Source organism: Notechis scutatus, chromosome Z (assembly GCF_049901735.1).
Source record: "Notechis scutatus isolate UNSWTSFEM ecotype Mainland chromosome Z, rNotScu1.2, whole genome shotgun sequence".
NCBI classification, from domain to species: Eukaryota; Metazoa; Chordata; class Lepidosauria; order Squamata; family Elapidae; genus Notechis; species Notechis scutatus.
Window position 1 is genome coordinate 18038779 of NC_142025.1, and position 16553 is coordinate 18055331.

A 16553-nucleotide genomic window follows, 5' to 3' on the forward strand; every position below is an offset into this window, starting at 1 on the left:
TTTCCTGGAGTCTCAACGTCTTTTTTATAATGTGGTGACCAAAACTGGGTGCACTATTCTAGGTCTTACTAAGACTTTATAGAGTGGTATTAATACCTCACTTGATCTTGATTGTATCCCCCTGTTAATACAATTTAGGATTCCATTGACTTTTTTGGTTCCTGCTGCACATTATTGGCTCATAATTAATTGGTTGTCCTCTAAGACTCCCAAAATCTTTCATAGTTACTGCTATTAAGCCTGGTTTCACCCTGGTTTCACTTGCTTACGTCCCTTCTCCTAGTCATCTCTAACTGGAGTGTCCCTTATTAATACATTGGCAGCATATCCTTGGCTGTGGCTATCTGAAGATAATACAGCATTTTGAAGCCAAGGAATTAGATAAGAATGTCAACGTTCTGCTCAAAAATCAGAACACATTTGTGGAATTGTCCTAATCTGACCATAGAGTGAGCTAGAAATGTGCAAAGCACATTAAATACCAAGAATTTCATAGAAAACAAGTCACAGAAAAACAAGCATTTTTTCTTTTCTTTTTACGATCCTATAGTTCCTTAATTCAGGGTAGAATCAGGGTTACTGGGTGGAGCTGGGCCTTTACTGGTCAGATGCCCTTCCTGATCCCTATATGCAGTTCTCAGCAGATATTTTTTCTTTGTGTGCTAAGAGAGAAACATCTACCACTGTTTAGGATTGAACTCTCAACCCTCCAAGAGGATGAGAGTATCTTTACCACTATGCCACCACGCCACTCAAAAACAAGCAAAAAATAATTATCAAAAATATTTGCTGGGTTTGTGGAAAGTTACAATGGCTAACATATGCATTTCATTTTTCCCAGTGACTTCATATATCTCACCATGTTACGTTAGACTAATTGTGTGCTTTAAAAGTAAATTATCTCTTACTGTGATAAGAATAATATGGTGGTGGCGATGGCAAGCAGTGACATCTAAATTTAAAGTCAGTCTTTTAATAGCAAGATGGGCAGCATATCAAATTTAATTAATAAAACTGCTCTATATCTCATAAAAATGATGAGATAAAATTAGAGCTTACAGAGATCCAGTTTCAAAGGTCAAAATGGGACACATTCATAAACCTATCAGGAGCACCTTAAAGCAGCTGAATCTTTTCTTGGGTAGCTGAATAATGCTGGAAAAGGAGACACTTGGTTTAAGGTATTCCCCACAAGTGCTACATGAATTCCGTCTGTGTACCAAATTACATTTTATCCTTCAAATTTGGATCTCACAACCAGGATAAAAGAAAGAATGGATTAAATCAAATCTGAATTCAATATATCAGTTTCAGCCATGGTTCTTAATGATTATTCACATAGAAGGAGCAGGATGTTCTGGCATCAGGTCCAACTCTTACTGCTAAGTATCTGGTAGGCCTACCCTTTATCCTATTTTTAAGATCCTATTGGCACTCTTAAGAAAAATGTGCTCACTCCTTTGATCTTACTACCAAACAATCAATTGTGTTTTTTTTTGAAAGGACAATTGACAGCTTCCTGTTTCTACTGAACAGAATATTACTTCCTGTTGACTTAGTACTGCCTGTCTTTTCTGACCTTCCCTCTGTCAATATACTATTATTTCTGATTCTGAAGAATTGGCTTGGTTAGTTTACCTTGTTAGGTTGAAGGTTGGTTTAAATTGCCCTTAAACTCCAACTGACTCTCCCTGTATCAGTACTTCTGTAATGAAAAATGATAATCATTTTATCATAGTTACTTGACACATACAAGCTGCCATACCTTATAACAGGGGGTCAAACTCAAGGCCTGCGGGGTGCTTAGATCTGGTTTGCAGGGTCGGCCTGAAAATAGCAAAGGACTGGCCCAGCGAGCAAAAATGGAGCCCTGTGCTGGGTTTTTGGCCTAGACAGCCTCCTGCAGCACTCTGTCAGCCAAAATGGGACGCAGGCCTGCAGCCTGTTTTTGGCCTGGACAGCCTCATGCAAAATTCTGCAGCAACCACAATTCCCTTACTAACTTGCTTTCCAGCTCCATTCTCCAGCATGCAGGAAAACAAAAGAAGACCATGGGACTTCCAGTTAAAAAAAAAAAAAAGTTAAATCAGACCTTATAACTTTGCAAGATTTTTTTTCCTCAAGAACTTGGAAGATCTGGTTGCATTTTCTTTTTAATGGTAGTCTCATGGTCTTCTTTTGTTGCTCTGCATGCAGGAGAACGTGGAAAGCAGGTTAATGAGGGAATTGTGAGAGGTGAGGATTTTGCATTATGATTGCTCTGGGCTAGGGTGGGAGTGAGGATTTTGCATTATGATTGCTCATAAATAAGAACAAGAAAAGAGGAATGGAAAAATCCCTATCTGTAGATCAGTGTTTCTCAGTCTTGGCAAATTTTTAAGATGGGCGGACTTCATGCTGCCTGGGGAATTCTGGGAATTGAAGTCCATGCAGCTTAAAGTTGCCAAAGTTGAGAAGCATGGGTCTAGACTAGAGTTTAGGATTTTCTGTTCCTGTTTTATTTAGAGTTTGGTGCAATTAAATAAATCAGTTGTGGTTTCCTTAACAAATAGTGATTAAAGTGATATGACCATTACTGGACTTTTTGTGAGAAACTGAAATTAAAAGTTGATCTGGGGCTTTATTGTTAGATATGTGGAAATCATGTAAACAAATGTTAATCTTAGAATAAGAGTTTGATATATTTTTACTTATATCTGTACCAAAAAAAGTTGGAAGTCATTCTTTTTCAGTTTTCCTTCTTTTCCTTTCTTTCTTACACTTGCACTCTTTTTCTTTCCTGAGCATTTTCTTTTTTCAAATCTGTTTTTTATTTATTTATCCCTTAGCTTTATATTTTTGATGTATGAAGGATCAAAGACTCAGCCATTATAATTCTGCATTCCTTATTTACAGAAATCATATCAAAATTTAGAATGAAATCCACTGGGAGCCATCTCATATAAGACAGGCTCTGAGTCCCTCTAACCAAAAAGGGTTTATCGATAGAAGAAAATATTTGAACTGTGGGGTCCTTGGTGCTCTCTGAACTTGATGGTTTTCTTGCAGATGTTTCATTACCAAACTAGGTAACATCATCAGCAATAGAAGGGAATGGAGTTCGGTCTTATTTTCATATAATAATGGTTTACCATGTCAGTGTTGATCCGTTGCTTCACAAAAAAATGTTTTCATTGGTACCAGCTCTCTACAGCCTCAGGCAGATAAGGGCTTTTCTGGACCACTCCCTCAAATGTTCTTTAAAATACAGTTTCCCAGCATTCCTTTAGGAACTTCCAACATGCAAACTGTGGTTGTTACTTATCCTAAAATGTTTGCCTAGAGCTTCAAATTTTGAAGTGTGTAACTAAAAGTCAGTCTACATTAATCTACATCTGACTTTGGGGATATTTCTTCATAACCAAAAAATTGTACGTTTTCTGTGCAGTTCACACCCCTTGCTCACTGAATCTGGATGTCACAAAGCAAAGGCCACATTTTGTAATTAAGCCCTGTGCCCCATTTTGGCTGGCAGAATGCTGTCACACTGGCCTTGGCCCTCCAAGGTAAAACACAACCCTGATGCGGCCCTCAATGAAATCGAGTTTGATACCCCTGTACTAGGTCATCATCAGTTATTTTATGGGACAAACTTCTTCTGATTTTGACCATTTGCTGTTATTGCTAAGAGGAAAATGGCTAATTTTTGCAAGAATAAGCTTCACACTTATTGGCTTACCAACAAATCATTATTATTAAACATCACATAAACTGTTCTTCCAGTCTGATGGCAGACTTAGTTGTGTTGCAATGAGATGCTTGACTCTAGTCTCACTAAGGAGGCGTCATAAGATTGATCTTGACTTTCCTGGTTATAGATTTTCATTTCATATCAAGGCCAGTAATAAAATGAATTATATCCAACAAATGAACCAAAAATTAACTTATGAAGGGTTGGAAATTCTTATGAAATATTTTATTTATTAAATGTGTTCAGGAATAGGTTTCACAATGATCTTTCAATTGTGCTTTTGCTTAGATTAAATTTAGATTTCTACTGGAGAGTTGAGTTGGTCTTTTGTGGTTTTGTGATCAGCTGTTAGGAAAAGCCTGTAATAAACTAAAAAGGAAATGAGGGCAGAGAACACCAACAGAATGCTTGGCTTTGCCAAGTAATGGGAACTGTTTGGTGTTTTAAACAAAGAGATAAACAATGAGATTTGAGTACTTTGGCTATGTTTGTCCTGTCCGCTTTCTGGTATGTTATCATTCTATCCTTAATATTGCCTTCTTGTGGAACACAAGAGTAAAATTCAGGATTGCCCTGGGCTGCCATATGCTTAGAAGTGATGGCAGTTATAGATGCTTCTTCCCCATTACATAGATAAACAGTCCTAACTTTCCAGAATACTTAACAGGAAGGATGAGAAAAAAAAAAATCAGCTTTCGCAATGTCAGGGAGTGTAAAAATCATAGTGCTACTGTAATTAAAAGTCGTGGTAGCACAGTGGTTAGATTGCAGTATTGCAGGCTAATTCCGCTGACTGCCAGCAGTTCGATCCTGACCGGCTTGAGATTTACTCAGCCTTCCAGCCTTCCAAGGTCAATAAAATGGGGACTCAGATTGTCGGGGGCAATATGCTGACTCTATAAACTTCTTAGAGAGCTATGAAGCAGTATATAAGTCTAAATGCTATTGCTAGTGCCAAGAGTCTTATCCTGCACCTTAACATTTTGCGTCTATGATCTACCCTTAAAGGAAGAAAAATCACACTGATCACATGGAAAGAGAAAAAAAATCAGATCTTTATGATCCATTTCCCCACCCCCTTCCTTTCATTCGTCACTTGCAAGTCTAGGAATTTGAAGATAGATCTGTCTGTTCCCTCTTATTCTGACAAGATTCAACAGATCCACACACCCCCTCAATCCATTTGAAGGCAGAGAAGTTCCTTGCTTTATGCTTTGAGCATTCAGGTGGCAGGGAATTGACTGCTTGGGTTTTTTTGTGTGAGAGACCTCGGAGAGTAAAACTATTTAGCTTGGATAAATGATCCATCTGGTATCTGTTAAGTGATACAGTTTGGATCAGTTTGATCCAAGATCATTTTGGAGCTACTCAGTTTTCTTGAATTTATGTCAAAGTAGCAGAGACCTTTTCAGAAGCAAAAATGGTCCTAACCTTTTTTTTAATCACTCATTAATTACAATTGGTAATTAGGACAAATTCTATTTTTAGGAGTTGAGTTGATAGGGGGAAGAATAAATCGTTTAAACATTCTCCTTTAGCTTTGTCCTTTCATTTGGCAACCGTATAGGCCTTCTCTGTGTCCCCTATATATTATAGTGCTGCCTCATAATTATTTAAAAACCATGCTTCTCTGGAGTCACACTGTCTGAATTTAATTATAGTCTCCTTGTCACATTAGAAGGGCAGTGACTTTAAATGCAGATAATTCAGTTGGAGAAAAATAACCACAGCTTATACACTCATTTGAAATATAATTTGAATGATGAAATTTCCTAAATTTTGATTCCTCACTTGTAGGTCTAGATTTCCCAGACTGAGAAAAGTTTTATCTACTGTAAATCTTAGACTTTATTTCAGGTTTTTTGCTTCTCGTTCAGGGAACAATTTGTCATGTGAAGCCTGAAACGATTACCAATCAAACATATGCCTTGTAGTCCAGCTTTGTATTTCTAAATCGCAAATGTAAACCTGAGGTATAGAAACCTTTCTCTATTTTTAAATAAATTTAAAAGATCAACTTGTATGAGCTGGTCTGTTTCATAGATATAACCTGCAAAGTTTCCTGCCTCCCTGACTATACATTTTTGGCAATTGCAAGAATTTATATCCATTATGCCAGATTGTCAAAATGACATTTTTTAACAAAAAACCCTCACTATTTATGAATTATTCTAATGATACTTTTAATGCAAGAACTAGTTAGATGCTATGAATGGGATTTTCTTTTCTTTTGTAGTGTCTGACAAGAGACCTACAGTTGTTAACTTTGATTAGACCTTGTATACCTAATACAACTAGTATAACTTTGACGTGGTGGCTCAGTGGCTGAGCTTGTCGATTGAAAGGTCGGCAATTCAGCGGTTTGAATGCCTAGTGCCAGGTAACAGGGTGAGCTTCCGTTACTTGTCCCAGCTTCTGCCAACCTAGCAGTTCGAAAGCACGTAAAAAATGCAAGTAGAAAAATAGGGACCACCTTTGGTGGGAAGGTAACAGCCGACCACATGACCACGGAGATGTCTTCAGACAGTGCTGGCTCTTCAGCTTTGAAACGGAGATGAGCCCTGCTCCCTAGAGTCAGGAACAACTAGCACATATATGCTAGGGCAGTGGTTCCCAAAGTGGGTGGTACTGCCCCTGGGGGAATGTCTTAGGGGGCGTTCGAGAAAGCTGGCCCTGCAGGTTCACTCATTGACTGTAGCACCGCTCCAGAGCCGACACCTCTAATGCGGAAGCGGTGGCATGTTGTATGCCGCCACGGCAGCGTTCAATGCACCGCCCCCCTGCCACCTCTTGGTGTCCCCAAGGGGGCTGGCAGAGGGGTGCTAAGAGGCGGCAGGTGGGCGTTCGAGGCACCAGCCGGCCCTGCAGGTTCACCCATTGAGGTGCTGGCTCCAGAGCGGTGCTAGTCAATGGGTGAACCTGCAGGCCTCGAACGCCCCCTGCAACCTCTTAGCATCCCCAAGGGGGCCAGCAGAAGGGCGCTAAGGGGCGGCAGGGGGCAGCGTGTTGAACATGGCCATGGCGGCATGTAATGTGCCACTACTTCCACATTGGAGGCGCTGGCTCTGGAGCAGTGCTAGTCAATGGGTGAAACTGCAGGGCAGGCTGGCACCTTGAACGCCCCCCTGCCACCTCTTAGCCCCCCTCTGCCAGCCCCCTTGGCGACACTAAGAGGCGGCAGTGGGGCGTTCGAGGCACTGGCCCTGCAGGTTCACCCATTGACTGTAGTAATGCTCCAGAACCGGTGCCTCGAATGTGGCAGCACGTTGGGAAAAGCCGCTGCCACCGCTTTCCCAAAGTGCCACCGCTGTCGCATTCTGTTTGTCCGTCCGTCCATCCATCCATCCAAAAAGTCTGTCTGTTTGCCTGCCTGCCTGCCCCCCCCCCCTCTCTCTCTCTCGACTCCTGATCTAAAGCTGTCAAAACTCCAAAAACTGGTCAAGTAGCTCTGGGGAGGCCAGTCATAAATTAGAACACTTGCTAAACAACCGGTCATTAAGTGAGGGCCACTAGTATTTGGTTTGCCAGTCACCTGGACACGCCCACCGAGTCACATGACCAGCAAGCCACGCCTACCCAGTCATGTGACCAGGAAACCACACAAATTAGGCCACACCCACAGAAATTTGAATCCCACCCCAGGGTGGGGGGCACCGAGGATGAGTTTGTAGCACCAAGGAGGCAGTGGACTGAAAAAGTTTGGGAACCACTTTTGTGCTAGGGGAACCTTTACCTTTACCTTAGGCCTTGTATTGGAAGTTTCATATTAAAGTGATTATTTAAATCATGCTCTACTAAGGAGATAATTGTCTACCTCTATGGATAAAGTATGTCCAAAAGATGTTATAGAAGAACAATAGAGGTGAAAGAGAGGACCTTGAAAAATCTACAGGACAAAGAGCTGAAACAAACATCACATCATGCAGAATATTATTATAAAACAGAGATGACAGATAAGATGGAAATGCAATTGACAAGCCAAGAAGCTAGACGAAGGCAAGACCTGCAGAATGGATTTATAAGAGGTTTCCCAAAGTTTTGAAGAAGCTTTGAGATGGGAAGATAAACCAAAGAAAGATAAAATCTTACAACATTTTCTGAATGAAGATCAAAATTATTAGAAGAAAAAGGAAGAAATACAAAATTGATAAAGTTCAACCAAGACTGATTTCCATAAAATTCTGGGGAGACTTACGGACTTTTGCTGATACCAGAACTGAACTATTAATGATTTAGGGATTTGTGTATAGAAAAGGGATGGGGAAAAAGATACATGTACGTAATGTTTCAGGGAATGAAGAATTACCATGTTTGTATTTTTAATGATTAAAGTCAGAAGTCACATCTTTAAATAATTTTCTTTCTTTTCTTCTTTCTCCTTTTATTTTCTTTTTTTCTAGCACTTTCTATTGTCACGTTTATTTTTATTTTTGAGTTTCGTTTGTAGTTTTTATTATTGATTTTTTAAAAACAATAAACAGTTTATATAGACAGGATGGATGAAACTGGTTGTATACCACCTCCTAGGCCTCCATAGTGAATATAACCAGAAATAAATTACTGATTAGTTCTCTGAAATCAAATATGATAGGCTGTTCTGTTCTGCTTTTGTAAAATTACTTTATGTAGGTTGCTTATAGGGGTTTTTTTCTGTTTGTGGGGAAAGGAGGAAAGGAGAGTAAGACTTGAAATGTTAGTAAGGCAGTGCTCCTCATTGGAAGAAGTCACACATTGTATGCAGAAGTTCTTAAATTCAATCTCTTACCACCTGATAAAGGATCAGAAGCAGGTAGTGAGAGGCATCTCTATGTCTGAGACTCCAGAAAACATGCTATCAAGCCAGAATTGAGAGCAGCTGAATAAGATTTATTTATTTTGACTCGTAGTGAAATCAAATTTAACAATCTGAGTTGACTGCAGGATTTTAGGAGTTGTGAATTTCATTTTTTTTTCCTTTTATAGGAAAAAGTAGCATTCTTTCATCTTTGTAGAGGCAGGGTACTACATCAAACATGTTCAAGTTCTTCCCCATTTTATTTAGAAGAAATTATAGTTCCACATGGTGGAATGCTGCAAAACGACATTTCCATTGTTTACAATTGCATACATTTACTCTTGTATAATTCAGAGTCATGGCCACCATCTTGAATAAGTGGACCCAAAAATTGCCCACGAGCTATCAACATCTGATCACTATTAACTGTGGGTTCTGATTGTGGGTTCTGTGTGGTGTAGTTCTTGCTGCTTTCTCTTACTGCTAGAGGGAAGCATATTCCTGGCACAGGCCCAGCTGGCTTACACTGTAATGTTTCTCCTCCATGTGTCCTTCCTTTAGGAACATGAAATCATTCTTTGGGCTCCACTTGTCATAGCTTCAAAGCCCAGTGTGGCTTTTATAGTGTGGCTTCTTGGCCTGAAGCCGTAACTTTATAGGCATCATTAATTTATTGTGCCTTTTTTCAATTACATACTGCAATTTTGTTACTTCATTATATACTATTTTTCAAGCAAGTGCCTTCAAAAGTATTAAACAGAATATTAAACAAAAAAATGTATGATGTAGTGCAACACAGCTAAGACAGATCTGACTAAATTAGCATTGATTCAAAGTAACCATATGCATTTCAAAAGCTTGATTCACATTTGACTTTTAATAGTGAAGAATGTTGTAGCATGTAGGGTTCTTGAAATCAAGTACACCCTGTATAATTTGTATTAATCTTGTTTATAATTCTTAGACCTTTTTGCAAGAAGGAGAATCTACGGCAGCACGATGTGATGACTTGGAGGCCTTAAAAAATAAAGGCTGCCCTCCAGAAGAAATTGAAAACCCCAGAGGCACACATATATTGCTAAAAAACAAAGAAGTCACAAATCGCATCAAAGGGACTGCGGAAAGTCTTAGACCGGAAGATATTACCCAGATTCAACCACAGCAAGTGATGTTAAAGTTGCGGAAAGGTAAAAATACTTGTAAACATTATTTTCAAAGTGAGGAGAGCTGGACAGATGGAGGATATACCTAATGAACTTAGGTTAATGCTGATCAGTATCTCAATTTGTGGTCATTAAATGAATTCTCTATTGTGAAAACATAATTTTTGTTGTTGTTTCAAAATTTATATCACAGCTTTATTCCCTTAGTTTTTAAACAGTAGTCAAACAGTATCTCATTGAATACTCATTTATTTATAATTCGTATTTATACTTAAGGCTGCTCGATGATTAGATCTTTGGCTAGGGTAAAGTGTATTTTAAAAAATAACATTAATTTAAATAACTTCATAAAACAAGGGATAACATAATTTTTAGAGCATTTGTTTTTCACAATTAATTTTGAAATAAATGCAAAAATCAAAATTTGAGACTGAAAAGGTCAGTATTTAACTGGGTTTTCCCCAGTTAGGCTAATGAATTGTTTAAAGGAAAATGTGTACATGCCTCTAATTAATAGATAAGTTAATCATTTGAGAATGCCAAAAAAATAGAAGGAAGTGGAGATGATGTAATAAAATTAGAAGTATAAATTATTTGCTTTCCACTGTTTCTACTGCAGCAAATTTAATGATAGTCTGGTATGTAGAGCCAAAAAGATGTTGCTAACAGTGGGTTATAACTTTTCCAATACCTGCAGTTTTTGGCATCTTCTTACAAGTCAATTCAGAGTGTAATTTATTATCTGTAAAGCATAGTTCTTCTAGGCCGCTATCTTTTTCCATCGTGGCTCAATCAAATTTTTATAAACCAGTAAGAATTCTTTATATCATCTCCATAAACTTATCATAGCCAAATGAATAGCCTTCCCACAAATGGAATTTTACTTACAGAATAAATTTATGTTTGTTAAATTGTCTTTTTTTTTTACCCAAATCATACAATGATCTCCCTTGGAATTGTATTTGACCTTTCCACTTCATTAGTTTGATTTTTTTTAATGATTTAAAATTATGTTTATAATTTTAAACATATTAATGATTGATATAATTTATTCATGTTAACTGAACTTCACCCTGTGGTTTTAAGGTTTTGTTTTATTTTGATAAATAAGAATTTTATTTATAATAAGCAAAAAAAGGCAAAAATGGTTTTAAAAAGCATACATTTTAGATAGAGTTCTCTGTATAGGTAATCCTTGACTTGCAACCACAATGGGGACCAGAGCTTTCTTCACTAAATAATGTGGTCATTAAGTAAGTCACACCCAGTTTTACAATCTTTTTTTTGCCATGGTTGCTAAGCGAATTAGACAGTCATTAAGTGAATCTGATTTCCTCCATTGATTTTATTGGAAGTCCCCTGGGAAAGTTGAAAATGTCAATCATGTGACCTCAGGATGCTGAAACCATCATTAGAAATATGCACCTGGTTACTGAGTACCACATTTTGATCACGGGACTGCAGGAATGCTGCAGTGTTGTAAGTGTGAGGACTGATTTTAAGTCATTTTTTTCAGTGTCGTCATAACTTTGAAGGGTTGTTAAATGGATGATCAGAAATCATGGACTATCAGTAGAATTTTTGCAATAGTGCTAATCCTGATGAAGAAATGGGTCAATAGATACTACTTGTTTATAATAAATCATACGAACATTGTAATGTGTACATATGTCACACATTTATTGAATGTTGATATCGCTTCTGTTGATACCTCTTAATGTTGCTTTTATTGCAAAAGTATTCTCAGTGATGTGTTGCATGTCTAAGTTAGCTTTAGATACTTGCAATTTCTAAATGAGGCTATGGTAATCCAAATTATGATCTCCGGTTTCATAATAAGTATTTATTTATGACTTCATGTCTGAATGACTTTCTGAAATAAACATTCAGATTGACTCAAGAGTGTAATACTTATGCAGAAACTATAAAAACTAGGTAATATTTTTTCCTCCATGCTTTTTTTGTTAGATGTCTTTCATGACAAAGATACTTGTATTCTTGTTCTCTGCCATTTGGAATCTTAGCTTAACTTTGCTTTCTGTGATTAGGGGAACCACAAACATTCTCATTAAAATTCAAGAGAGCTGAAGATTATCCAATTGATCTTTATTACCTCATGGATTTGTCCTACTCTATGAAAGATGACTTGGAAAATGTCAAAAGTCTTGGAACTTCTCTGATGAGTAAAATGAAAAATATAACTTCAGATTTTCGAATTGGTATGGAATCTGCTTATGCATAAATTTTGCTTTTTTCAATCTTGATATAACAAAAATAGTTTGTAAATATAAAAGTGATTTAGCTCTTTTTGAGAACTATGATATTCTGCATCAGGAAGAAATTGCATACAACATGAAATATTCCTTTAATGTCAAGCTAGCAATAAATTTTGGCATTACAAAGATGAGAGAGAGTCTGGAGATTGTTTTCATAGCTGAATCCCTAAACTGCAGAAAAATAGAGGCAAATTACAGCACGGCCTATTCTAGTGATTTTATTCTAATTAGAATGGAAGTAAATTCCCTATAAATGTAGAATTTAGTTTTGACAATTCAATTAATCTCTGGAAAATTCCTACAAAGGAAAGCATAGCCTATCTTTTAATAAAGAATTAAAGTTTATTTTATGTAGTAATACTGATTTCCTTAGCCATAGATTTTATTCATTTCTAGTATGATAACATATGGTATTCTTTACAACTAATTGTTTCTACTTTTAAAGATAAATCATCTAGACCAGAAATTTGCCCAGTACTAGTTCTTGTGGTCTTTTGAAGAGCAGTGACTAGAAGATGCTTCTGCTAGGATTGCCAGCAACGAAAGCTTTGCAAGTCATGGATTGTCTATTTGCCTACTTTTATGTAGAACTTTTTTGATTGTATTGAAAATAGCAAAAGTAGATCCTTCGATGTTTCTTCTTTCTTATAGGCTTTGGTTCTTTTGTTGAAAAAACAGTAATGCCTTATATCAGTACCACACCTGCCAAACTCCTGAATCCCTGCACAGGTGACCTTAACTGTACAAGTCCCTTTAGCTACAGGAATGTACTCAACTTTACCAGCAATGGGAACTCGTTCAATACACTTGTAGGGGAACAGCAAATCTCAGGCAATTTGGATTCTCCAGAAGGAGGATTTGATGCAATAATGCAGGTTGCTGTTTGTGGTGTAAGTGGTGTTGACTTTCCCTCTCGTATTTTTATTATTATTTGATTATATGGTAATTGATTTATCTAAAAATGATTGTCAATCAGGTTAAATGAATCAGCAATTGAAGATGACTTCTTGAATACCATTGTTTGGGTAAAAATAATTCTATATTGTGTTTATCTGTAACTTGCAACTCATGGATGTGGTATAATATATAATTTTAAAAAGTAGAAAAATTAGAGAGAATCCGTTATTTATGTATTTATTTATTAAATTATATGCCTCCTATCTCACAATCAAATGATTTTGGCTTGCATACAACATCAGAAAAACATACACATATAAATTAAAGGTAAAGTTTTCCTCTAGCTGGTCATGTCCAGCTCTTGAGGGCGGTGCTCATCTCCATTTCCTAGCCAAGATGGTACCTTTTTATCTAGTGGCATTTGCATGCTTTCAAACTGCTAGGTGAAGTAATGGGAGCTCGCCCCTTCACACAGTGCTTAGGTCTTGAATGTGGGTTGTCAGATTTCCAGCTGACAAGGTCTGGGTTTTTAACCACTGAGCTTTTCTATTCCCCACACACATAAAGTTTAAAATATGAAATCCATGGTGGCGCAGTGGTTAGAATGCAGTATTGCAGGCTACTACTGCTGACTGTTGACTGCCAGCAATTCAGCAGTTTGAGTCTCACCGGCTCAAGGTTGACTCAACCTTCCATCCTTCCAAGGGCGGTAAATGAGGACCCAGATTGTTGGGGGCAAAATGCTGACTATAAACTGCTTAGAGAGGGCTGTAAAGCACTGTGAAGTGGTAAATAAGTCTAAGTGCTATTGCTATTGAAAACATACAAACATAATTAACAGGAAATAATATAAAAGAGTAGAAAAATATGTGAAAACCAATTAACCTACTCATGGTTTTATGGGCTTGTTGCCATAAAAGGAGCATAAAAGGAGTTGCCATATCAGGAGTATATATAAGTGCAACTATAATATAATGTTAATACAGATACACAGTGATGGGATTCAAATAATTTAAAAACCAGTTTGCCCAGGGTCAGGTTGGCTGTTGGCCCATTCCCCTCCTCCAACTCCACCACACATGCGGAACAAGCCTCACACAACAGCCAACCTGACCCTGGGTGAATCAGTTGTTAAACCACTATCAAAGTGAATCCTGGCCACTGTGCTGCAATGGAAAAAAGGGAAATGGAACAGCTGGCACAAGGGAAGGAAGAAGAGCAGGGAGAAGAAAGAGGGAAAGCAGTCTCCTCATTCCCTCGCACTGGCCGCTCTGTTGCCCATTTCTCCATTGCCGCGCTGCGGAGCTTGCCCCCCCGATGCCCTCGCTTCCCCCAAGCATTTCTTTGCCTACCTGATTTCTAGCTCTGTCGCGTTTCTCATTGACGTGTGCAGGGAAACAAATTTGTGGGACTAAAAAGAAAAGTTCAATCAATTCCAATTTTGCGATTTTTTTTTTTTTTTTTTTGCAGAAGTTGGAATTGATTGATTGAACTTTTTTTTTCTTAATCCCACAAACTTTTCTTTCCCTGCACACAACAGTAAGAAACGCAATACAGCAATATGACAGCTGGAAATCAGACAGGCAAAGAAATACTTGGGGGAAGTGAGGGAATCTGGGTGCTAGTCTTTCTCCAGCAGTTGCTCAGGTCCACTGGAGGGAAGGCCAGCATGTAAAAGTGGCATTCCAGCTCTGGCCAAGAAGGGGGTATTCAGCATGGGCACTTCAGGCACGACACCTGCTCGCTGCAGCATCATCCCTGACCCTCTGGTGCTCTGCGGGCGCTTTGACACTGGGCTGCCGCCTTATGCGCCACCCCCGCCCCACCACCTGCTGTAAAATAAGATAGTTTTCACCTGAGTGACGTGATTGAAGGTTTATATCGCTCCTCTGTTGGGCTTTTGGGGAGGGGTCCCCCCCACCTGGAAGGAAGTTGAACGAAAACAAGATTTTCTGGAACATGTCTAACTGCTTTGCCAAACTCAGCAAAAAATTAGCCACCGGTTCTAGCAAACTGGTGCGAACCGGCTGAATCCCACCACTGCCTATACAATAAAAAGAAAAAGAAAATTTTTGCATGCAAATAGGAAGCTGTTTATATGAATAACACAAAGCATATAAGTAGGTAGCATATCTTTTATGTAATAGACCCCCTGTCTGGACACAGAGCCCTACATCTCTCTGCACATTTATTCCAGTGACCATAAGCTCTCACTGCTTTCTTAAGAATGGCTACAATTCTTTTTTTATACATATCACTCAGTATAAATCTTGGGAGTATTCACTTCATTCCTGTAAAAGGAAAAATGCTATCTCCTTCAGAAGACCTACTTCATTTAAAATTTAAAAAAAAGTTCACAACAATAACTTATTGCCTGTAGAGTTCATTTTCATACAAGTTTGAAATTTCCACATTAACATTAGTTCCCATGAGCTATTTATATAAACTAACAAATCACCTTACTGTTTAATACGGCTTAGTTGAGTTGATTCAAACTAATAATCCGGATAGATTTTTGAATAAATATATAGAGACTTAAAGTTTTTTTTCTATCCAGTGTAAGTAAAAATGAACACAGATTATTTTCATTTATTTAGATATGTATTCTTGGTAAGTGGTCAGGTTGTGACTTTTGTTGAAGGATCCAATCTGAGTTGGTTACTGGAACCAGAAGTTTAGTCTTCTGAACTTTCAGACTCGGGGGAACTTTCAATTAGAGAGAAATCCAAAAGCTCAGAAGACTAAGCCTCTGGTTCCGATCACTGACCCAGATTGGATCCTGAAATTTTATACTGGGACAAGTATATTTGCTTTCATTCATTTGACTTTTGCATTTGGTGCAGGTCTTCTCTCCATGAAGGTAAGGCAACTGATTTTTCAAGTTCACAGCCTCTTATTTCATGATATTTGCAGCATATTACAAAACTGTAAAGATTGAGTGTAATTTTGGATGAAAAATAGCATAAGAATCTATGCTAGAATAACCATTTTGTTTGGTTTGGTTTAGTCATGTGAAATGTACAAGTTGTATTTTTGCTCAGAAAGTCCAATTTTAATATTCATTTCTCTTATCTCATGCCCCTTTTGACTCCTGTTGGCCATAGCTGCCTTAGAGGGCCATCATATCCAAATTCAGAATATTTGCACAGTTGTTCCTGCTTGAAATAAGATGCTGCCTTGTCTACTGATTGGATCAGTAACTTTCCTTTTGTTCTGTAATATATGAATATATGAATCACTTCTTTTCTCTGGTTTATTGGCTGCTGAAGTTTTAATTTTATATCTTCTATCAAATTCCTTTTTCTATTTCAGTCAAGAATTGGATGGAGAAGAAATGTCACTCGACTATTGGTTTTTTCCACGGATGCTGGGTTCCATTTTGCTGGAGACGGGAAGCTTGGAGGAATTGTTTTACCAAATGATGGACAATGTCATTTAGAAAATAATATGTACACAATGAGTCATTACTATGTAAGTATGTTTGGTAGAATATTTTAGGTATATTTACTCAGTGTGCATGTATGTAATTAAATAAATATGAAATGTATAATAAAAAATAAATTACTTTATTTTTAAAATATAATACTTTTTGTAACTAACAATTTGACAGGAAAAAACACAATTTTTAAAAAAATAGGATTACTAGATTATAAAATAAATATTTGCTAGCATGTATGTAATCACATGTTAATAACATGTTTTTAATAACCCAT

The 16553-nt window shown here is 37.6% G+C and overlaps 1 protein-coding gene across 2 annotated transcripts in view; it reads left to right on the forward strand.

The window, feature by feature from the left end:
- Positions 1-16553, forward strand: part of ITGB1 (integrin subunit beta 1) — a 41446-nt gene that overhangs the window by 14095 nt on the left and 10798 nt on the right. For both annotated transcript variants that reach the window (XM_087947957.1, XM_026672221.2), the window contains exons 4-7: positions 9469-9691; positions 11716-11886; positions 12595-12833; positions 16153-16311. In XM_087947957.1, coding sequence (XP_087804083.1) covers positions 9469-9691; positions 11716-11886; positions 12595-12833; positions 16153-16311 — 792 coding nt within the window. The remainder of the gene's footprint in view (positions 1-9468; positions 9692-11715; positions 11887-12594; positions 12834-16152; positions 16312-16553) is intronic.